We start from the raw sequence: 25,407 nt of genomic DNA, 5'->3' as shown, positions 1-25,407 counted from the left end.
TATTTATATTAAAAGATAATTCAGTTGTGTTCTTTAAAGTTCTGGTACTGATCTTTACTCAGGTTTACAGTTTTTCCCACCATTGTTTATCCATGTGTTATGTTATGTTATCTGTGTTTTTCATCTCTCATCTTACCTTTCCAAGTTCTTGGCTTATCTGGTTAGCTTGCATAACCACAGGCATCAGTGCGGTGAAGTCGTGGAACAGTCTTGTCAGGTTAGGGTCTATGTTTTCTTTCTGCTTGTCAGAACTGCCTGCAAAATGTCAGCATGTTTAACATTTATAGAGAAACTAGACATGGTATCTGTCCAAACAGGCAGGTTTATGAGTAGGACAGATGTATTGTTGTTAATGTTTGTGTACATCAGTGGCGTAACTAGACTACGTAAACTGGGGGTGGGGGGTGGCGGCAAAGAGGGGGCATTTGCCCCCCTGTTAGTTAAGCCACTGGTGTACATCAAGAAGGCACCACACTTTTAATATTCAAGCTTTCAATCTGTGATAAAACCCTGCATTTAAATGGAATAAAAGTGTCAGAGTAACCCTGGCATCTGTCCATTAGATATACTGGTTGTATATCATTACACATATAATGACAAAGCATAGTAAGGGTTATCAGACAATGTACATAAAATGGTCTGTTTTAAAAATCCCTCAACAATATACTGAAACTCTTCTATAAATAAAAAATAAAAAAAGCATTTTATAGAGAGAAATATAAAAGTAAGGGAATGAATTGATGGCATTCACCAGGCTTTTGAAGCCTTTATGGAGAAAAAAGTAGATACATTATGCAAAGTAGTTGACCGTAAAATGGAGAGAAGCAAAGGTTTATTGCAGTTTGTAGATATGACAGGGGGCTGCCCAACCAGTATCCAAAGTATATTTTCTCGAAGCTTATGCTTCCAAAGGAAAAAACACCAATTTATTTTACAAAACAAGAACAACAAAGTAGTAATAATTTAAGGTGTGTTAAGCATGCCTGAGTTGTTATTTTGTTCTTCAAAAAAAATAAAATTGAATAAGGAAACCAAACTGAAAACTGAGGAAAAGGCAAGCCACAAATTAGAAAGAAACTGAGAAACTGTACTGCAGCAATGTTTTCTTTCAAACATTATTTTCTTTAAACATGTATAAAATATATATTACTGACTATATATATAGAGTGTCTATATATATATATATATATATATATATATATATATATATATATAATTATAATGTTTTCAGAAGTCTTGGGGACCCCCTGGGCAACCTTTGAAGACACCAGTTTGAGAACCACTGTGGTAGGACTAAAATAGAAATCAGATAGGAGATGATAACAGCTGCCGAGGGTGATATTTGAAAGGACTCACTCAATGTGTACAGTAGCCCAGACATTTATTGTGAGCGAGTCTCACTGACCAGAAGAGTTCACAGTGACGCCAACATCAAGTGAATGGGATCCGAAAAGGAGAAAAAACTTTTCAATGATTGCATTGTCTTCCAGATATCTACAATCTGAAGAGTAACCAAAAGATCTTCAACAGAAATAAAGAGGGGTGGAGGTAGGGAAATGTATTTTAAAATCTTGGTTGGAGCTTCTTTAAGAGCTGTGAATTTTCATTCAGTGGTTACTAAACTATTTGTAGTTCTAAATGCATGTTAATGAAATCAGAACAACAAATGGTGAACTACTTTACTTACCTAAATGTAGCTGAGCAAATTCTGTGTCTGAGACAATTTCTGACAGGAAAAAATCCTTTCCATACTTGTGGATTTTATCTTTTTCACTGCGTTCTTGAGGAAAGCCCACATATAGATAGAACGCACAGGATCCAAATATAATTCTGTCCTGTTTGTTGAACAATGAGAAACACAGTTTGAAATTTGCCTTTCTGCTCTACAGTATCCCCAACGGGCCCCATGCCCCTGTGATTTGACATCGGCAGTCAAGCACCTGGGTGTGAAGGTGTGATTGGGGAGTAACTTTGGGGAGGGAACATAATTAGAAAACAGGAGAAAATAACTGGATACTGAAAATAAACTGTTAAAGAGAAAGAATAGATGTTTTTATGTTATGAATTTATATTTTCCTAAAATACTTTTTTTTCCCCCACTGGTAAATGTTTACTGTGCCCTTTGTAGATTATTTATCATGTTTGAGAATTCTTTTTTCCAAACCACTCCCCTAAAACACCCCAAAAACCCACACAATGGCTTTCAATATATCTGTAGTGTCAATTGTTTTACTAGGCTAGTCCCTTTGAGAAGAGGTCGTCTCGTTTACAAAGGTGTCTCGGTCAAACCCTTAGCTGGCTATAGCGTAACAAGCATTAGCATTAGAATTTTTAACAAACATTGCACAGTCCCGATAAGGCCTTATCAGCGTGCATGCCTTCATACCATAGATTAATACACTATATATATATATATTATATAATATATATATATATATATATATTATATATATATATATATATATATATATATATATATCAATGCTGTGGTACAATTCTATCAATGGCTGATACTACTCTAGTTGCCCTACCTTTGCCCATAGTACACACCCATTGCATTGCCATTGAACTCATTGAAGGGATTTGGTCACAAACACTCATGATTATAATTATAAAACCAATCAGATGTAAAATTATTGTCAAAAAAATCACTTTCTTGATGGCTTGTATTTTAAAGATGCAAGATACTGATATCTTTAAATCAGAGATTTTAGGCATCAGTGGTAATTGTACTTTATGGGTGCTATAAGCACTTAAAGCCTACAAACAAATGCTGTGTTGGAGTGTACTGTGTTTGTGTGTGTGTCTGCATTAACGGAACTGATTTGACCTATTTGTCCACATCAATGTGATCATGCTGGCATATAATCAATTCTAGCTGCTGGAGGGTCTGTAAGTGAACTTGTCTGATTTGCGCCTCATTGTAGCTTTTTCAAATTGATCCATTATCATGTACTTCACCCTAATGATGTCATCAGTCAATGTGCTACCACAGCTGAAGCTGGAATTAACCCCTTATGGACCAGTTGATTGTGTCCTTGTGGTAACTCTATAATCACAGGATTCTTTTTTTTTTGTCTCTTGAATTTTTTTTTTATTTTTTTTTTTTACAGCTAATGGCTCAAGACTGAGTTGTTCCAATACATTATGATGTTGTGTAGAGGGTTTGTTGCACAAGACAACTATGGATTATGGTAATCCCAGCATGTTGTACAATTATACATTGTATTACTATGATCAGCTGAGGGTGCATTAGTCAGTGATGGGAATATACAGTGGGTACCTGTATGTATATCACACTGCATATATTTATATGTGGATAATACTGGGCTGCAATATGTATTGCAACAAGACTCATCAGTCCGTTCACACATATAGTTTTACATGAACATATGTAAATTATTTAAAGTTTTGTAACATCAATTGTATAAATGACCTGTTACGTTATTCCTGTAAAGTAAAATATATATTGCAACACATAATGAGAACTTCTGCAAAACTCTACATGTACAATTAAGTTTAAATGGTCACTTTCTGGTCACTTGCAGTCCCTATGGAATATTTCTTCAGCTTTGCCTGCTTAGCTTTTGTAAGATTGTGCCATTGGGAAAAGCCCAGAGTACCCTCCTGAAGGGAAGATATTTGGGACACTTACTAGATGCTTTAGCTGAGACCTGGTCAGTAGCGGCACTCCGTTTACCAGAATTCTTGCACCTTTCTGGGGTTCCATAGTTACTTTATCATCACAGTTCACTAGCACTGCATGCTTATCTAGAATGCTGTAATGTAAACAGTACACATTTAGTCAGAAGGTAAATCTTAACAAAAAAATTAAGTATTTGAACAATAAGAAGAACTCGGAATAACTACAAACATCATAATAAGAGTTTAAAAAACTAGAGGGCCATACAGCAAACAAAATAATTCCACAAAATATAATTTTATGGGATTTGTATTTTCCTCTATGAAAGACTTAAACATTATGGTAAACATCCATCTGATTTTGGATAAGCATGTTTTTTTGTAGCAATTGATAAGTGCTCCTTGCATATATTTCATGTACTTGCCAGCTTTTCCACTGTAAAATACTGGCAAATGTAACTGATAGGAAAAGCAGCGATTGGATGGAGAAGAGTTAAAGCACAGAGGAGTCGCAATGGCCTCTGGGAGTTAGAATTCTTGCAAAAGGAAAAAAATGGCAGAAACGCATAATGTTTTGGGGTTTTTTTTAAGATTTTTATTCTTTATTTTAGTTCTAATCTTAAAAAAAAAAAAAAAAGTAATTCAGAATGGCTTGTCCGTTGTATAGAGTACCCAGACAAGATTGAGAACTCCCTGTCAGGCTCTTGTATTTTTTACTTACCCTAGGCCTTTCATCACAATATCCTCCTCAGAGCTGGGTATCCTTCCTACAGACGTAATACCTTCAATAAAAAACGATATTGTGCTTTTCAATATCACAAATGTTAGTCTATTTTCCTCTTTGACGTATCTCTTAGCCTGCCAACTTCCAGCTGTGGGATTTGCCTTTGACAATGTCGGACAAATGGAATGTGGAAAACAATAATGAAGACAGATAGTTTGACATGCACATGTATTCAAGGCAGTGAGTACCTTGTGGACACTACCTGATGTACTCTTACAAATGTGTTTGTTATGCACCTGGCATTTACCATGCTTTGCCATTACCACATTTGATCGTGGATTCACAATGCTTTATAATATTACTATGATTTTTCTCTTTTATGTCTGAAGTTTTCAGTTTTCTGAAAAGCAAGCAGTCCGTTTCAACTGAAAAAATACATGGAGTTTGATTTTTTTTAGTACAGTAAATATTATATTATATATACCTTATTATATAAATGCACTGCTGCATATTCTTTCCTGAATCTAGTTCCACAGTAAACCTCTGTCAAGGAATACATAATGGTAATTCATTTTCATATCATTTCAAGACATTTTGAAAGACCTTTGCAATTATTTTTTGTGAACATACCAGTGACTACTATGGTAAGAAATAGAATTTTATTTCCAGTTGTATTTCCCTTTCACTGAAACCATAGCTCTGATCAATAGAATTCAATAGATATTTTGATATTTTGTCAAAGCATACAGTTTTAGTCACTCTGTACTGTACTCTGCTGTACAGGTATGGAAACTATTTAATATGGGTTTCCCCATTCAGACATAGCTACCTTTATGTTCATTTATAAATCAAAGCATTTATGAAGGTAGGAAATATGACAATTTTATGACTAGCCTCTTATGAGGTGTGAAATGGCAATGGAAACAAAATGAACTGGCACACAGATCATTGCAGGCTTTCTGAAAAACTTTGAAATATCATCTCCCTCTTTCTCCTTCTATAGTGCTGTAATGTATATTTATTGAACTGTAAAAGTAATTAAAGAACATTCACATCCTCTGCTAAAGTATTTTTTGCAAAGCCATGTGCTAAATATGAGCTAAAATTATGATGCATTATTTTAACCTTGTCAGTTAGGGCTAGCTAAAAGCTGCACAAATATTCCTTTAAATAGTCTTTTTCACTTGGATAAAGTTACTGAACATCAGTACTATTTACCATTTATGAAGATTATAACTTAGATTATAACCACATGTGGTCCCGTGGTTAAAGACAAGGGCTTGCTACTATTAGGTTCCCAATTCAAATCCATGCTCAGCCACTGTGTGTGACCCTGAGACGTAAAGCCCAGGTCCTATTGTAAGTCACTCTGCAGAGGCAGTTGTGATGCATAGTTCACCCCCTAGTCTCTGTCAGTGCTTTGGATTACTTTGGATAAACTGCTTCATTAAAAATAGCAGTTTTCATAACAGTTTTACTGCATAAAAGAGTTAACCAGTTCCTCTGGTTTTAGAGACTGTATTATTCTTTTGGGCCCTGCTACAGGATAAATGGGTTGTTAACTCTATATGTCCGTTTTTAATTTAGCTTAACCCAAATTTTTCCCCCAATTTAATATGTTCAATTATGTTCACTCACCATAGCAATCCTCCACAACAGTTCAGGACAACAGAAGGTCAGTGGACTTCTTCCTATCCCAAGTCAATTGCCTCTTTGCACCTAGAATCTCACAAGCAAGCTACCAGCCCCTGTAAGACCCTGAAGGTGTCTACTTGAACTTGCCAGGTGCCTAATCTTTAGGCTTCACTGTCGTGCAGTGAGTAGAAAAATTCCCTAATAATATCGCCTCTCAAACCTGTAAGCGTGCCAGAGCCAGTGTGATGGTCCTTGTGGAATCCCCATGGAAGATCTGCAACTTCGCACAGCAGGGATGCAAGTGTGTGCTCTCCTGCACACTGCACTGCTGTGCCTTTACCTGGTCAGCCACTTGGGACTGTCTTATTACATGTTTTAATGTTCCTTCCAGCTCAGGTCACCAGAAAAATCTACTGGGTGGCCTCAGTTTAACTCTCAGTGGACAGCAGGTCGCTGTCCACAAAATTACAACAATCAGGCACAACTGGAGGCTTTGGCAGAGTCAAAAAGGGATTGGATGGGCATAAAGACTGCACTGCATCATAAAGAGGCTAGTCCCTTCAGGATATTGTTGAGTCATGTTTGTTGGAAATGTAGAGAAGCTCACTTTGCTATTGCTTGTGATACTTTTTCTTTAGGAATCATAGACACATTTAGAAATTAAGAAATCGGCAAGTAATCTGATAACCTTAACCCCACAATGAGAGACTTTGTCCTACTCTGTCCCTTACCAGTTTTAATGAGTTTGCGCAAAACTCCAGACAGCTGGGGATCTTCACTGACATTGACCAAATAAGGGAGCGTAGCCTTTAGCTCTTCTTCCTGAAATGCATAAACACCTTTACATCGACTGCACTTGTCCACCGCCCCTGGTGTTAATAGAATGCAATTTGAACATTACCATCAATCTTTTAATTCTTTGCCGGGTGTAGAATTAGATACAGCACTATGTGTTGGGATTCAGTATCAGGAAGCAACAGAATGTTGAGTCTATTGTGTTGCACTGTTCTATAACAAAATGTATGCTATGGTAAAAATGTGTGCAAAGAAAGCCTTGGTTATCACTCCTTTCTAAAGTTTAAGAAGCACATATCTAGTTTGTCTTGTGTGCATTTGCTTTGTCCAGAGTATCAGTACTGTAAAGACTATTACAATTTTAAAGACCCTACAGTAACTAGTACCAATGCCAGGGTGCCGTACTGCTGCTCCCACTCTCTCTTTGCATCCTCCAGTTTCTGCTGCCAGGACTTCTGTATCTCTCTTAACTGGCTTTCATTCTCCAAAATCAGCCTCCTTAGAGCATCTGAATTAAAAACAACATTTTCCAGATTATTATTATTATTATTATTATTTATTATTATTATTATTATTATTATTATTTTATTTCTCCAGTTTAGTTTGTAATCATTTTGTGCAATAGACGTGCCTCAGGCCTTCAAATCTGTAACAGAAGTTACTAGAAGTGATTTTATCTTTTTTGAAACTCACTGCTCTCTGCACCAACCTCTCTCTTCAACTGCTCCTGCTGTTTCAATGCTTGCGATTCTCGCCTGCAGCCTGCTATTCTCTTCTTTAAGATCTCTGAGAAGCCTCTCTGTAGCACTCACATTTATTACAGCTCTATTCATAATGCTCTTTGCTCTGAAAAAAAAAAAACGTGCAGCCTTTTTTTACAGATCTTTTTTTTTTTTTTTATGCAGCCTACAGATTAATGAAATGGGATTTGAAAGGAAAGAAGCATTTTTTTATATAGTAGTATAAACAGAATACATATATTGATAGGGGTGGTATATACAACTCCTCCACAACCTGTAGTAATGATCTTTATAGCTCATTGCTGCATGCAGCCAGATGGCCAGCATTAGAAAGACTGACTCCTGCTTTACCGTAATGGAATACTTAGAGGCCTGTAATATCCGGTACCACTAAACAAATCCTGCAAGGGTGAGCCAAAAAACATTTATTCCAATATAATGGGACTTTCTTTACAAGTTGGTTGATGCAGTATGATGGATTACCAGTATGTCGTAGATAAATCATTTAGACTAGGGACCTAGCTGAAAAACAGATCATACAGAACTGTATTTTAGCTGAATTATTTGGTTTATAAGGTCAAGTGAAGTTTTTGATTCCTACAAAAAATTAATTCTAATTAGATAGTATTATTTACATTGTGCTACATAAATGGTTAAATCCTTCCCCCACCTATTCTTAGTAAGAAGGTTTCTTTAGAACCTAAGATTACATTTCATTATATGGCAACTGCTTTTAAAAATAACTAAATAGCGAAAAACAATGATAACTACAGTTACTTAATGCAAACACACACACACACACACACACACACACACACACACACACACACAAAAGACACATCAGTTATATTCTTATTAAAGTTGATTGTTTTGTAACTATGTTTCAAAGGAGGGTGAACAAGAAAATCGGGTTTCAAACTCATTTTTCTCACTGCTTTTTCATTTTAACTGAATGGAAGAACACTCCACACCAGCCAAACCTCCTACCTCTGTTATACAAAGAAAGACATTCTGAAACTGATGGCATTTTGGCTATCCCTCCAGTATTGACATTCTACTATAGCTGTTTATAACCTTAGTGTTTGCAGTGCTGTAATACACCCCTAGTCTTGGTTTCCATTTAGATAAAAAAAAACATAATAAATAAACCGTACAAGTAAATATGCACACCCACACAATATACCTTTCTGCATAACGTAAAGCTGACAAAGTCTCTTCATAATTGATATGTGCAGGGCTTACTGTAGCAATCTAGAAAAAAAAATACAAGTATACATTAGCTTGCAACCAATTATTAGCCTACAACAGTCATAATCAGCAGCAGTTTGTATACAGAGGCATGGTGGATTTAGTAAATTGGGGTTATCTAATCTCTAATCTTCATTGACACAGATCAGCTCCTGCAAATTTCAGAACATTTTCTCCAAGCCAGGAGTGTGTTAGTCTACCATTCCACCAAGCTCCTGAGTGTATAGTGTATTTTTCTTACACTGATCAAACATTTTACCCCACAGCACCTGTCAGGGAAATTGTTCTGGTTTGTTTTTTTTTTTTTTTTTTTTTTTTTTTTTTTTAAGATTAATCACTTAGGATTCTATGGAAGTAGACATTCTATTCTGAAGACTTATTTTTGTCTAACAAAATGAGATAGTGAAAGCAATAGATTGAAACTTTTCTAGGCACTGTCTTCACTTATTTGCACTTAAAAGCTACCTAATGCTAATTAAACACGAAGCAAGATAGTCGCCACAAATTTCAGAATTAATAAATGCGTGAATCATGCTCTGAAAGACGGTACAGACAAAAATCGTCTTCTGCTCCATTTTAGATTCTTGTCAGTAGAGTGTGTTGCAAAGCAGCTTTTTGGCTGTGAGGGGTTTTTTGTATTGTATGTTATTAACTAACATTAATTTCTCCCTGTTGCCCTATTTGGAGCCTTACATTTTTATACCTCTTGCTTTCAATCCAGGGAAAAGAGAGACAGGTGGCAGGCCTATTCTGAATGCATTCATTATTGTAATAATTGATAACAATCATTGGTTGCTGATTGCACCCCAAGTAAGAAAGAAATTAATTGAACTTGCCAAGTAGCAACAGTAGATAATGGAGAAAAAGAATGGTATACAGTATGTCACACCTGTTGTGGAGCTCCAGTACATATACTACGACATCAAAGGTTCCAACCATATCTCGTGGTCAGCTGTTACAAGAACATTTTCACTGCTTTATGACTTTTTTCTCTGGCAAATCAATACTCTCGAACGCAAGTGGTAAAGCATTCTACTGCTTATGTTACTTCAGGACACTATGGTATCAAACACAGCTTGTATTTCCTCACCATCACGGTTTTGCTGTTTCCCCCAAGCGCTGTGCGGAGTAGCCTGGTGAGAGTTGAGTTCCTGTATGGGATGTGATGGATCTTTTTGCCCACAGCCTTGTCTGACAAAGCACTAAAGAAAACAGAGTGATGCTGTAACTTAAAATCATGGAAATAACACAAACAACTAGTGAAAACAAATCTACTAAATGTTTATTTTCTTAGGCAGTGCATGCCTAGAAGCAAAATGTATATAAGAGTCAAGGTTACTTTAAACTATTCCCAAACTTTTTAAAAATAAGTTTCAAGGATACAACAGACACATTAACAAAATAAGAACTGGGAACCAAATACTGTGAATGATACATAACACAAGACAAGATAATGACTTATTTTTGTACACCCTATTTATTCTATAACTACCCGTTTGTTCTATAAAATAAAATAAAAAATGTAAATTTCTTTAGCCGTGATATCTTGGCTACATCGTAAACGTACCAAAAAGGAAATTAATTAAAAAGTAACTGTCGTGGAACTTTTCAGGTCCGCAACTAAAAAAGCCAACTACACCAGGTATTCAGAGATACAAAGCTTTATTAGTTTGCGCAAACGAGAACAGCTCAACACATCACTGTTAGGAAGCCAGAGCAGTGTTCTCCCATACAGAGTTAGCATACAGTTATTCTACCTTTACAGAGAGACAGGGTGGTTTCTCTTTCAACCAATAAGCTAGAGCCAACTCAATTGGTGTAACAAAGAAAGGGGGACAGGTATTTACAAGGTAGTACAATAAAGGTTAGGTGGAAAGGTGGGTTCGCCCTGATCAACCAATAAGCTGGAGCCATGTTCCTTTTGTCACACCACCCACAGTTTGGTTTTCAGCTACACGTACCTGCAGTTTAATACATTTACTTTATTTCTATAAACTTAATAGATCATAAACTCAAAATGCTTTAAAGCATATAACTCAGTGAATAATTGTAGTACAGAGTAGCAACAAACAGGTACAGGAATGGTTCTATGCAATTATTCCCCTACAGTAACTTAAACTTCTTGCTGCTTTAAAAAATACATTAATACATTATTATTATTAATAATAATAATAATAAATAATAATAATAATAATAATAATAATAATAGCTTAATTATATATAACCCCAGTCCTACACAGTGGAAACCAAAGACATTCCATGAGACACTCAAAGACAACAGCAACTAAAGAGCAAAGTCATACAGCATAAGGTTTATGGGTAGATGCTCCTGGAGCCCATGGATAAAAGGTAGTAGGTTTGGCTGTAACTTTAGACAAATAGTAAAAACTCAGGACTTATGTATTATCGGCTTAACTATATAACAAAATAAAACACTTTGCAGAACCATTGAGAGTGAAATAAAACATTAAGAAACTACCATCAGTTACGATGATTAATAGACAAAACATATCAGCTAGGCCTTCATCGGAATTAATGAGTGCTGAAGCTATAGACGATAGAGTGAAAGAATAGAATCACTATTAGTAGGGTCAATGGTATGTAAAACATGTTAAATGGCTGATAAACTGTATAATTCTCACCCATGCATTTACTACTGTTGACAGTTGCAGCTACTAAGTGGAGGAAAATGTAAATGTCATTAGTTTTCTATAGTGTTTTAAGGCAGCATGGCCCCATGTTACCTGATCACGTTTCCCAGTGTGGTGAGGCTAAGGTTGATTGCTCTTGCTTCGTTGAATCTGTCTGATGTGTTTCCTGAACTCCTCTGTTTCTCACTGCCAGCCAAATCCACCAGATCAATCTCAGACTGCTTCAGGCAATGCTCTTTGGTTAAAACCTTGGTTGAGAAATTAAGCATGCAGAGCTGCAGTGATAATCAAGCATCCACTTTGTGCAAAGCTTTTCGCTGATGTCATTTTATAGGAAGTGTTCCACCTATTTAAATGGAAAATCTGTGCTAACTCACTTCTGAAATATTATGACTTCTCTAAGTGCTTACCTAGTCTATTGTGGTGGACATTTCATCTCTTATACCTGCAATTAACCCTTTAACACAACACGTACTGGCTAAGCTCATAGAATAATTAATCATTAAAGCATGATAGGGGGTGTGACATGAGATATATAGGACATATTGCCAGTGCAGGACTTCAGCAGGGTACAGTAGCAGCAATATTAAAAGTCCTTATCCCTGGGCCAAAAATCATTTGAAAATGGGGTCAGGCTAAATTGGATAATCAATTGCCAAATTAGCCTGGCAGGTGCATTCATGTGACTCCTGTTTTTACCTGATTGACCATCGGCCATCAGTCACATAGTCTTGTTATCTTTTTAGGGGCATGATCATTTCTGTCCACTGCTAAACTGAAAACATGTGATACAGCTAACAAGCATCAAAAGGCAAGCTAATAGCCTCACTGCAATTTACTTTGGCACAAAGTGTAACAGATCAATTTATAGGATATGTTCTTTCATTTAATATTTTTATGTAGAGCAGGCAGGGGACAGACAGTAAAGTAATAGGCAAATCAATGATACCATGGGGGGGGGGGGGGGGGGGGGGGGGGGGGGGTAAAACTGCCTAGATTCTACAGAAATGGACATATTTAATTTTCGCTTAATTATGTTCTTCAGATGTTCTTCAGTTCCTTTGTTTGAATTGGTTGAATGCTAGAAATGTCCAAGCTTCTAACTGGAGATGTCACTTAATGATTGCATATCTATGAGATCATTACCCAGGCTCCTGCCAAGTTGGACCAGCCATTGCCTTAGCTTAAAAACAGAAAATGGAGAAGCATGCACAACTGGTCCCTCATATTTTAAAAGCACAGATAACTGTGTCAAGTTAATTTGAATCAATTTAACCTTTTTTTTTTTTTTTTTTTTTTTTTAAGGTAACATTATCACTTGTCTGCAGTTATATTTCTTGAACAGAAATAGTAAACACTGGGCAACTCACTGGAGCAATAGAGTACACCATTTGTAGTTTTAAAAATATATACTTTAAGTTTAGATTTTTACACTTCAGCGATTAAATATCCATCAAATATATTTTTAATTTTTTAAGTTTAGGTTTTGTTTTAAAAATAAACAGCAGTAAAGGTACAATATAGATTTTAAAAATACAGCACCACTTTATAACATACATTATCTCTATATTTTATGACACTATTCAATCAATCTTCCAGAAATAGGAATACAAGCACAGAACACTCATATTAACATGTAATAAGCCCAGAAAGTAACACTTCTCGAATAGAATCAAAAGAACGTGAATGCTACAATGCACTATAAGGGTAGTGGCAATAAACAATAAAACAATCACTTTATGGATAGTGTACAAGGACTCGTGAGTGGATAAACATAAAACCAGCCTTAGTTATTGAACCCAAGGCAAAAGAAGAAAAAAAAAACTTGGCAAGGTCAGAGACGTTTCTCCTTGCTATCTTATATTACAGAAATGCTTATAGACTTACAGTTATATATTATAGTTATAGTTATAGTTTTGATCAGGCTTGAGACAAGTATTTATACCTGTAGTTTACAAACTATGGGGCACCATTTGTAACCATCACATTTTGTAAACCAAAGAGTCTTTTGTCCAGGGAATGATTTATTCCTAGTTTTGTTGTGTCGACACAGTGCTTTTGGCATGATTTTTATCAGCACATAGATTGATCTTAGCTATTGTGCATGAAGTCATAAAATGGATTTTGACTTTATAAAGAGCACTCCGCATAGATAATAGCTCTCTCTGTTAGCTTCCTTGTGAATGTGTTTAAGAATGGATAGCAATTAGAACATGTTTAAATCTTACTAGAGATATAACTGAACGTCCAACACTTTATTGATTAACTTCCAAGCACTTTGAATATAATGGTATTCATATCTGTTTTGTGAACATTAGTAGGTACTGAATGCAGCTTCAAAGGACATTTTAATTTATTTTTTTTAACATGCTCTTACTATCCTTCTTATTCCTCTTGAAATTCTGCATCCAAAATTAAAATGCATATAATTCCAATGTTTACCTTTTGAATGTTGTTCTTTGATGTTGCATGTATGCACTGTAGAAACCATAGCAACTCTCTCTTGATAAATCATTGGATGATGATGTATAACCTCCATAACTTCTAATTCTAAGGTAAAAAGTCAGAAACAAAGTAGACAAACATTTGAGCTAGTGCCTCCTTTAGTGTACTTATTAAAGAGTTCTTAAATCGACACTGTGAAGAAGGCACTTGCAGAAACCTCTGTCTACTTGACAGTTTCTTATATCCACTAGATTCAATGCTGTAAAGAAGCGTGAACAAATTGTCATTAATCAAATGAAATGCAAACGTAAAAAATTAATTCTGCTGTGCAAGATGTATGTTGATGACACAGCCAACAGGCATATTGAAATCAGTAAACTAATGTTGGACCATTATGCACTGAGGACGCTAACTATTTCAAAAGCTAGTGGAAATATTGTATTGTGACACACCTTGGTCATAGGCCAAGGCCCTGCATGTCATAAATGTAGTAAAACATGTGAAAATGTGTTGTTTGAATGGGAGGCCTGACCTTATTAGAGTGGAATAAAAATAGGTTAATTGTTTGCTGATTTAATCACATATATAAAATCACACTCAGGGTAGAAATAGGCAAGGTTAAATAAGCAATCAATTAACCAATTCAACCTGACCAACCCTTACATTCAGATCAGGCCTCTCATTAAAATAGCACATTTTCACAGCGTTAATGACGTAAATGTTTTACTCTGACCAATGGCATTCATACCGTGCTGTAGCCGACAGCTAAACCCTTATTAACAGTGATCCCCCTTTCTCGGCATATGAATTTCCTCTTTGGATGTTCAAGAGCTACCCTGTAACAAAATGTACAGATAGCTGCCTTACCTGTTTAAATCGTAGATTGATCACCATATGGGACCTGCTGCTTGTTGCATTCATATTGGTAACAGCTGTGCTTCTGTTTCGTATGCCTTCCCGCAGCAGGGCCTCCAGTTTCTCATAGCTGTCACAAGACACTGCTTTGAGGCATTCAACGTAAAATCCTTTCCTGCCTTCTCGAACCCGCAGACCACCAGGCTTTCGAACTTTAGATAACAGGTCTTGAACCTTCAAAGCAAGTGCACTCTCATTGAAGGCTGCACACCAGAGTAAGCAGTAAATAGCTTCAAACTACAAATTAGAAAGAGCCAGCACTGGGAGAAGCTCCAAAAAAAGTAAGGGGACAGTGGGATGGACGAGTAATAAAGGTGGCTTGAAACTACATAGTTGCTTTTCAATGTGTTCACTCCAGTCTTTAATTAACTATTTTTTTGTTCTTTTTTTAAAGAGGTCAAACATAATTTTACAAAACTAGAACAAAACAATTAAATAATATACTTTAAGTTCTCTTAAGCACTCTGGTGGTGTTTTGTTTTTCATTTTGTAACCCAAACATTTTTTTTTTTGCTTTCAAAAATGTTAATTAGTACAGGAGGAAACACTTTAAAATATATATATATATATATATATATATATATATATATATATATATATATATATATATATATATATATATATATATATATTTATATATTATATATATATTAAGATTAATTAATAGAAATTAATTAGAATGAAGATTCATTCTACAATCAAGAAATGATGGCTTATGTACAGTAGAAAATAGATGGGGGTTTGTAATAGGAGAATAATGAAACTAGTGCTTCAGAGATGTCATACACCACACAAAAAACATTATGCTTTTTCTAAATATGTTTTTCTAAAAGGTACTGATTTCCAAATTATAATGTTTAATATCTGACAGAAAGCTTGTGGAGTTTAAAATCCCAGCACTGAATTCACATGACAGCTGGCTGTAAGAACCTATGAACTGGCAGTCAGACGAAGGAATTAGTAAGCAATTGAACAAAGGCTGCTTGAATACTACCATCATTAAAAGGATATTGTACGAAGCAGCCAATGGAGAATCAGGGGTCATTATGTACTGTATTACATACAGCACAGTATTTTCTAAACAGAATTATTCACAAGCTGATGTCTTGTGCACTCAGTACCTGCTCATTATAAATCTCGAAAATGCTGAAATAGACCTAAAAAGGAAGGGAAGAAAAAGACAGTCATGTTTAAAATTTAAAAAATCTAGTAAATAATTATCTAAGCAGAAACAACAGAATGATGGAGCACACACGTAATGGGATATGAGGCTAAACTTATAATAAACTTTAAGGACTCTTAAACAAGCATTTTGGATAGAGTATACCATTGTTGATACTAGCCGAAGCGCTTGTTTGCTTGACTTTGGGGGTGATTTGACAGTATTTTTACAGGGAAATCACCCTGGATTGCTTCAACCATCAGTTTGTGGCTGTAGAGAGATGAATACAAACCAGTCTGTAATTTCTTAACGTGTTTTTATCTTTTGAAGTTATGAATGGATAAAAGGATATAAAGCATGTGGTTATATACACAGAGCAAAAGGAATACTAATGTCCATGATCTCGGATGCCTACTAGCAAAAGAATATGAAGGGGTGAGAGCCACCCACATGAAACTGTCTCTCAGGGCTCTGCTTCTCTCTAATCCCCCTGAACAGCTCTTCACAAATCATGGAGACCAGGCCTTTGTTTTGCCCATAGCCTGTCATGGTGTAGCTTTTTCCAGATCCAGTCTGCCCATAAGCAAACAAAGTGGCATTGAATCCTCTCCACACATTCTCCAGAATGATTCTGCCAAGGTCATTGAAGACCTTACCCTGGGAGGATTAACAGAAACAGCAACATATAGTATGAGGAAATATTGGGTTATAAACTGAGTATCATTCTGTATAGTGCCAACTATAAATCACAGGTGTTTCTTATGTTTTGTATCCCTCTCAGAGGTGTATTCTGTAGTATATAAAATCTGCATCTCCCAGTTGCAAAATGTTTTAGTCACAATATCCAACACCTTACAGACCAGTAGATGTTTCTGCATCCACTATTGCATAAATTACCAATATCAAAATTGATGACTTGCATAATGAAGTGACAGCCATTGAGGAATATAAATGCATCCCAACAGAACAAACAAAAAATATCAATGCACCAAAGCTAATCTTTTTATTTATTATTTTGTAATTTGTTTTAGCAACCATTGTAAGTACTTTTTTGTGGAATAATTACATGGCATGGACAAGACACCTGTTTCTAATTTGATTTGTCACTAGAAACATTTGGTTGGCCATTATTACAATACACCAGCACATCATCTTGTTCACTTTTAAATACCATTGTACAATGTGTAGTCCTTAATTAAACATCAGCTTGATTATAAAGGCGGACTGTCTGGGTGTATTTACTAACCTGATCAGCATATCTGCTGTGAGGACCATCAGAAACGTGGACTCCTTCTTCATTCTCAGTATACTCATCATGGGACCAATAGCAGTGGTCAAAAAGAAAACTCTTCCTGTTGTTGAGGTTTTTGGGGTCTGTGACCTGAGTACTGCTGCCCAGCATGGAGACAATGCATTTGCATTGCAGAACTTTCTCCCTCTTCCATAGCATACAAGAGAAATCAACAGCAGTAGAGTATTAGTTTAGAATAGAGGTGAGAGCGCGTAGACAATCTGGAGACAGGTGGGAGCCTCAAGCACACTGTGCATATGGTAGCAGAATGTAAACCCAAGACTCAAATCCATTTTGTTACATCTCTTATGTGTCTTATTGTCACTGGTCTTGTTTTTCTTATGCTGAAGATCTTTTGTTTCTCAGCATGTGTTTTATACTTTATTGTGGAAAATATTTTATTTAGATTTTGCCCTGGCACACTTACACCACCACTCCATGTCAGAATCAAATACCAAAGGGGGCTGACAATGACATACAGTAGCACTGTGCAGCATGGAATTAAAAATATGTTGTGGAAATAATGTGGCATGCTTTTCTAAGAGTGAAAATGCCAGGCCAGCACAGTGTCACAGTGTCATGGAAAGAAAGTTACTTACTGACAGTAAGTCTTTCAATAAAAAATCCAAAACTGTTTAAAAGTAAGGCTTTTACTGAAACAGCTGTCTGGTCTTTCTCTGTTTCTTTTTTTAGAAAGTAAGTTCAAATCTAAAGGTATACATCCATTGGACATATACTTTAAAGATAAATCCTGTCTAGCTTATGTGTAAGAAGTCATTGTTTAGCTGACGTTCTTTCAAACGGTTTTGAAAAAGATGAGAGGGAGGCTGGTAATTTGATAAATGCTGCTTGTCAACACCTTCTTGCAAAGGCCGCTCTTTTACTGGTTTCCATTATTTCAAGCTGCTGATGGCAGGCAGCTTCTGACAGCAGCTATTACAAACAACAGACTCAATGCCATTAGCCACGTCCTGTTAACTGGACTTCAGTGAGTTACAGTACTTTACAAACAGTTTGACCAACCGTCTTTCTTTATTCAATGTACCCTCAGTCAAAAACAAATGTGTCAACAAAACATTGCAGGTAATGTGAACACCAGCAGACATTTTGCCTAACCATTATCTAGCAGTTTTTGTGCCTAACCTTTGTAACAGACCCATTAGTATAATGAGCCCTAAACATCTAATCTAAAATGTAGTGGATTGCTCAGTTTGATTTATATGTTATATGTGAATTGATCTGAATTCAAACAACTGGTACTCCACATTATTTATATAAGTCGGGACAAATGCACACCAATACTAAAATAGCCACGGAAAAAATGTTAAACTGCCACACTTACTTAGAAACCCAGTTGTCTTTGTCAGAGACAATTGATCAACAGAGATTCAAGTCATTAATATTATCCTGCAAAGTCATTATTATTATCATGTTTTCTTATGCCTGCTTTTGATATACAGTACTGGAACTGTATTTAGCTTATTGCCTTGAACCTTTACTTCTCTGGAGAAATTAACCAACTCAGCTCAGTTCTTCTGAGTTCAGATTGTTAATAGTGCCTGTACATGGATTTTGTTTTTGATAAAAGAATATCATAGAAAGCAGAAAACCCATGAGCGGAGAATACTACAAAAACAAGGGAAAGGATTCCACAGAAAACTATATACAGGCTGACACACAGTAACCCGATGCTGCTGCTGCAAAAAAAGTGAAAGTAAAGATAATGTGTTCTTACCTGGTTAAAAGGACGTACCCTAACAGCAACTTTGATGCTGTTTGCATTCGGCATGTTGGACTGCAGTACAGACAGAAGTCTTAAACTGTATCTACCTTCAAATAATGTTGGTGTGGTCTGTGTGCTGGGGATCCTAAGGGAGCTCTTTGGAAGCAAAAAAGTATGCCAAATGAAAAAGTGTGTCAAGTTATTCAGTCCAGATAAAAAGAAAATGTAATGTACTCCCTTGGCAGTCAATGCATGTTGACTGGGAAGCAGAGAAGGGCAGGAGTGACTTGTGTTGATGGGACCTTAATATTTTATGTGCTAGTTTACAGCTAACAAAATAGACTGTGTTAACAAACATCAACCACTTTACGAAGCAAAAAATATATTAATTAAAAAAAATGTAAATAAGAAAGTAGGCTGAGAATAAGAATATTTTAATATGTACTGTATGGTCACAGGCAGCAGACTGGGGGAAATCACACCCTTATTTTAAAATGTGAAAGAGGAGTTTCTGCTTTTTAATTATTTAACAGTCATAAATAATTACTCAAGGGTGTTAAATATGAATGAGACACTTTCTATCTGGTATATTAAGTCATGGAAAGCGTATTCAGTTTGGCAGTTCAGTGACTCACTATGAATTTCTGAGGGAGTAAATGGGAATCTGAACAGTATAACAGTGGTACAGTAAAATAAAGCTTAGGACCCATTCACACTTGTTATATATAAGTAAAGAGTTATATAAGCATATATAAAAGCTACATACAAACTCACTCCTCCTATGCATTTGTTTTAATTCAATCACATTATTTTGCACTGAATTATGGGTTAGAAAATGTAATCGTGGAAAATCTGAATTGTAAAATAAAAATGTAAAATAATAACGCTGAATGGCAATACACATTTCAAAAACAGGACTCCAGCAGCTCCAATGAAATTCAAGTTGTTGTTTTTCTTAGAATCAATTAAGAACTAATTGGCAGGTTGTAAAATAACACATTTAGACACATTTATAAACTCTACTATCTTTATTCTGCCAAAGGTGACAATGTGTAAATAAAATGAATACATTAAAGATCAAATTTAATATCTAAATATGGTAGAACAAGTATTAAAAAAATCTTACCAATTCATACAAAAACAATGTTACATTGTAAACTTTGAATCTTCCACAATGATGGCATTTTCAATGAGAATAATATATTTTGTAGAAGTGTTTTTACAATACTTAGGGATTTAAAAAAATGATATTCTAATTTATAGCCACACAATATATTGTAACTGTGTCTGTTATATCATTTTTCCTAGTTAGTTTTGCCACGTTTAATGGTACGGTTGATGTGTCCTGGAATACAGCAGAGGGAACTGATTGATTGGCTGAAAGATCCTCAGCAGTCAATAATTATCAATATATTTTAATATATTATACTAATACCCTATTCATAGCACCTAAATAACATGTAACCATAATGTATTGAAAACATAAATGTAAATGTCAATCACGTGGTTTCAACGTGTGCAGATTGTGCATTTATACAGGTAGTGTGGACAGGGTAAAAAACATGTCTGCTCATGTTTGAATTCTGGCCTGAAGTCATCTGTTTCCGATGGAGATGGGAAGGCACACGCAGCTGCAATGTTGTGAACTTCCTCACGCTTGACCTACCACTGAGCATCCACTCTGAAGGGTCTGCCCCGTGGGGAGACCAGAGTTCTTCACCCCTGAAACAAAGACCATTAGTCTTAGCTAACTAAGACAGTTTTATTTAACACCTACCCCTTATTAACAGATGTGATAATTCAATCATTATTTTCATATTTTTCAGTATTTTATCACAAAGCTCTCTATGTTCAATGCAATCTTAATTTAGAGCATAATTTGAATCATACTAAATTAAAAATGAATTTCATTGAGTAGTGATTTGGGTTAAAATAAAATCAAGAAATATGTTTGTGGAGACCTTCAAACTCAATGTAAACCAAGACGCTCTCACATAGTCTTTCAATCAATTGTTTTATAAAGAGACGCGTTTTGATTGTGCTTTCCATGATGTCATGGTCTTTTCACTTTGGTCCCACTCTTGCTCTGTGAGAAACCATGGCAACCGTGGTATGTTCCAGTCTTGTGGATATAGACTTTACAATATCCTTTCTTAAGAACCACTTCTACTTTACCCATCTGAAAAAGAGCGCACATAGAGACAAACCCAGACACATCATTCATTGTTTTGATATTATTTGGGGATTAAAATATCCTGTGCAATTAATCTTGCTTGTGGGGCCTGGGAAAGAGGCATCTTGGGAAATGTCATTGATTAAATGGCTCTAATAGTTGTCATTAATTTCTCCTGTCACCTCAAAAGCATGCCCCAACAATCTATATTCATAGGTCAGATGAACTGCTTTGACTTTGCTAGCTTTCTGTTGATATAAAAATATATATATATATATATATATATACTATATATATATATATATATATATAATATATATATATATATATCTATATATTTATATAATGGGGTACAACGAGCTCAAAGACTCCAAACAAAAATAAAATACCTAATTTCTTTTTCTATTTTGACATAATGAAAAATCTGAAATTAAATGCCCCAAGTGTATTTGCGGCACTTGTTTGCATACAATCTGAGTAGCCTTCCAGCTAAAATATACGTAAACATTCAATAGGTTCAATAAGCTTCTATTAAGTCTGGTCTAAAGCAGGCATCATAGCTCCACACACCGATAGCAACAACAACTACAAGCTAAACAGATGATCATTTTAGCTGTAAAGACAATGTGAATACGTTTACAATTTTTTTTTTGTATGTAAAGCAATTTTCATTGGCTTAGTAAGGTTAAAACTCAATTATAAATATTTTTTTCTGGAAGGATTATAAAGCTATACAGGGAAAGCTTTAGCTAACATTTTTGACTGCAACTTTTGAGTTCTATATTGGAATTGGCAATAAAAATAATTCTTCCATTGTCTGTAGAAGCACACATACAAACAGGCCCAGTAACACCCGAGCAGGGCAGTGGGAGCCTCTTATGGTTGCTATTCACTGCAATGACTGGATGGGTTAAGCTTGTGTTAGAGAGCGATATTAATTGTCTGTGGAATTCTGATTTACTGAGGCCAATGTTTAGTGAGTAGTTGATTGGAAAGAAGTGGCAAAGTTGTATGTATAGTTTTTGTTCTTGTTATTGTATGGTAGAATTAAAAAAGTATAAGAGTTTTATAAGACACCAATCAGTCTCTCAAGCTATTTGATAAGTTGTTACTAACATTCAATTGATTCTGATGTGGGAATTCAGATAACATATCAAATGACCATCAGACAAAAATAAGAAAATACGGGAATAGAAATGTACAGAAAATCTGAATGGAAAAGAGGGATAAAGAATGTTAAGGGACCATATCTTCTTTATTATCTTTGGTTGAATTTGAAGATGGTTTATTCTAGTCCATCTACTATAGCGGATGATGCTGGATAGTTCTGTTGATTTACACACATAATGTATACAATTTTACCAAGTAAAGTGTATCGTATCTGTCAGCTGCCAAATTAGGGGCCTCCTAATACACATACAGAAAAAGCCATGAAAGCTTTGTGAATGTTTGTCATCCATTGGACAATACTGCCATCTGATGGTACAAGCCTGAATTCTGCAATATTGTAAGGATACAATATTCCTCCATACCACCACCTGTGCTGCCAATAGCCAACCTGTGCTAGTATCACTTTCAACAGTGTTTTCAAAATGATGTTTGATATACTTTTACATTTTACAGGCAATTATATTTCAATATGAAATCCTAGTGTAACAAACTATTTTCCAAACCATAAAGGACATTTTGAATGGTTTATGTTAAAAGATACAACATATAATCAGGATATTAGATATCTAGAGCTTACAAAAGAAAATATCCAGAGTAATGCTACACCAGACTGCATCAGCGGCAATATGTTTAATTTATAAGCTTTCAAAAAAAATTTTAAAAAGTGTTTAATGCCATTTTAAAAACCCTTTTTAATCTCACAGATACTGATGCTTGCATAATTATATATTACACTACCTGAGCTGTATATAAAATTCAGTATAAACACACTCAGTATTCATGTCGTGAAAGTTAAAATGTTCATATCTCAACCTAGCAACCCTAATTTTCAATAACACATGGTTTGGGGCTTATTTATCAACAGATATGCCCTGTTCATAATTACTTCCAGTCCTGTTTGATTAATTAGTGTTTGCATTACCTACGGCAGTGCTGGAACCTCCTGCTGGTCTGTACAATGAACACACTTTAATAATAGTTGTCCTGCATTTTAATGGGTTCTATACAAAGAGCTGTACTTTGCATACGGAGTGACAGCAAATGAAATATACCAATAAGGTTCTCATCTAACAAAAAAAAAAAAAATGTAATATTGCCTTTGTCAGAAGCTATAATTGAAGACTTATTTCTGGATTGTCACAAAGTATTGTATTAGTTTTGCAGTACATTGACTTTTGTCTAATTATGATAATGCAACTTCAAAATTAAAATAGAGATCTTCACTATATCCTACATAGTAGACAATTGTATCCGTCTCAAACTGACAAAGCTTTGCTCCAGCAAACCTCTACTAACAGCTAGTTGTTTTAGGTGTTGAATACTGCAGTTGATTTCAGCTTATTTGCACAGCACTACCTTACAATATGCCTACTTTATTTCTTAATACAGTAGTTTATTAGAAAGAGGACCTGTGTATGAAAGCCGTATTGAATGTGTAGTACCAAATGACACATGCTTTAAACCGACTTTAAAATGGCCGTCACAACCATTTTAGTTTTAAAATGATTTATTTATCATATGAATGAAATGATAACAGTCTTGTCATTACCTGCCTCCTGTCACTCTTTTCGGCTCTTTGTTTCGGAGCAGACTGAGAGAAAATGCCATGATGGTGGGGGTGCTGTCTTCCTGTAGCATGAGGAATCGTTTTGGCTAAAAAGAAAAGAAAATGCAGTTTAATATTAATGCTGTAATTATAATGATTGGTTTGTACAGAGCTCCCCTACCTCCAAGCTCTTTTCAGAGAAGATAAATGATCAGCTATTACACATGTAGACAATTAACAGTTACACAGCTGTTAAACAGCAGGATGATCATACAGTGATTATTATTGTGACGAAATCAATCATTTGACTGCTGCTTTCACTATTCGCTTTTTAGATTCTAATGCTCAGAAAAGCAGGTGCATGCAAGTCCCTTTTTGGACCAAGTTTAGTTCACAAATGAAATGCGTTTATTGACAATGTTGGCAATATTGACATAGGGCACCTTTGTGGTTTCTAGGGCAGCTTCAAAGAGAGAGGTTGGGGATCGGATGGGCAGAGAGATGGAACTACTCCCTCGCTTGCTCTAAAAGGCAGGCTTGAGACCTGCTAGAAGGACAATATGGGGACTTCTCCAAGGCAGTTCCTGCTCTGGGGAAGTATGGCACTTTTTTGAGCACCAGCATTCATGACACACTTTTATAAAAGATGTAATTCTTCCACTGACAGTACAAGACTAAGCACATTGTAAGTTCACATGGAGGATGATATGCGCACTGAGCATTATAAAAAGCATTGTTCTGTGAAAGGCTATAGAGATTGAAATGGATTTAAAGGCTACTTAATGGGCAGAAGAGAAATACCGCCTGCTTAAAGTCACGGGAAGGGTTCACCTCATTGAATCATTAAAGGTCTTTAAAGCACTCCAAAGTGTAAAACAGGACTCATTTACACTATTACAAATTAAAATGTTAAAGGTAATAAGAAAATAAAAACTTTCTTCCATCGTTTTTTTTTTAGTTTTTTTGTATGTTCGTTCTGAAATGTGTGAAGCCCATTTATCCTGCACAACACTGTAGATTCTCTCCCTTTGAATGTGGCCTGCTACTAAGGGACATAGATTTTTATGTAACAAATTAATGTAACTGGATTATTTACTAATTCTTAGTTTAGACAATGTATTTAACACTTATTGAAAAGTTTAACCATTTTAGATTGCATTTATTTTATATCTTATATGCAAACAAAATTGATTTTTTTTAATATATACAAATAAAACGAGTAACATCTTGTTACATTAACATTTTCATATTAAAAATAAGATGTCTAAAATGCAAATTTACAGATGTTTGATAATTGTTAGACTGCAGATGGTGACCTTAATATTGAATACAAGAGTGACCTAATATTGAAGGTTACTACTTTGTCAATAGTAAATCATAAAAAAAAGTCTTAATTGAGAAATGGTCTTTACACTAGGGTGGCCATAAAGCAAGGTTGCATTAAAAGACACATAATGTTTATTAAATTATCTGAAAATATTATCAGATTTTTTGGTTTTGTAGCGGTATAATGGCTTCCCTTAGTTAAATTATGATACAGTTGTTTG

The 25,407-nt window shown here is 35.3% G+C and overlaps 1 protein-coding gene across 1 annotated transcript in view; it reads right to left on the bottom strand.

Moving 5' to 3' along the window:
* The window catches only part of LOC121324328 (kinesin-like protein KIF28P), a 30,982-nt gene extending 11,916 nt beyond the window's left edge, over positions 1 to 19,066 (bottom strand). The window contains exons 1-16 of the mRNA XM_041266054.1: positions 18,984 to 19,066; positions 17,204 to 17,395; positions 16,373 to 16,614; positions 16,188 to 16,227; positions 15,917 to 15,952; positions 14,748 to 14,969; positions 11,529 to 11,683; positions 9,875 to 9,986; positions 8,720 to 8,787; positions 7,506 to 7,642; positions 7,183 to 7,304; positions 6,733 to 6,823; positions 4,364 to 4,424; positions 3,656 to 3,779; positions 1,688 to 1,835; positions 137 to 255 (exon numbers count right to left, since the gene is read on the bottom strand). Coding sequence (XP_041121988.1) covers positions 137 to 255; positions 1,688 to 1,835; positions 3,656 to 3,779; positions 4,364 to 4,424; positions 6,733 to 6,823; positions 7,183 to 7,304; positions 7,506 to 7,642; positions 8,720 to 8,787; positions 9,875 to 9,986; positions 11,529 to 11,683; positions 14,748 to 14,969; positions 15,917 to 15,952; positions 16,188 to 16,227; positions 16,373 to 16,614; positions 17,204 to 17,395; positions 18,984 to 19,037 — 1,923 coding nt within the window. The 5' untranslated portion in view covers positions 19,038 to 19,066. The remainder of the gene's footprint in view (positions 1 to 136; positions 256 to 1,687; positions 1,836 to 3,655; positions 3,780 to 4,363; positions 4,425 to 6,732; positions 6,824 to 7,182; positions 7,305 to 7,505; positions 7,643 to 8,719; positions 8,788 to 9,874; positions 9,987 to 11,528; positions 11,684 to 14,747; positions 14,970 to 15,916; positions 15,953 to 16,187; positions 16,228 to 16,372; positions 16,615 to 17,203; positions 17,396 to 18,983) is intronic.
* Between the last annotated feature and the right edge of the window lie 6,341 nt (positions 19,067 to 25,407).

The sequence above is a fragment of the Polyodon spathula genome, chromosome 12 (genome assembly GCF_017654505.1).
Source record: "Polyodon spathula isolate WHYD16114869_AA chromosome 12, ASM1765450v1, whole genome shotgun sequence".
NCBI lineage: Eukaryota > Metazoa > Chordata > Actinopteri > Acipenseriformes > Polyodontidae > Polyodon > Polyodon spathula.
Note: the sequence above shows the minus strand (reverse complement) of the source record. Positions and strands in the feature narration are given on the sequence as shown.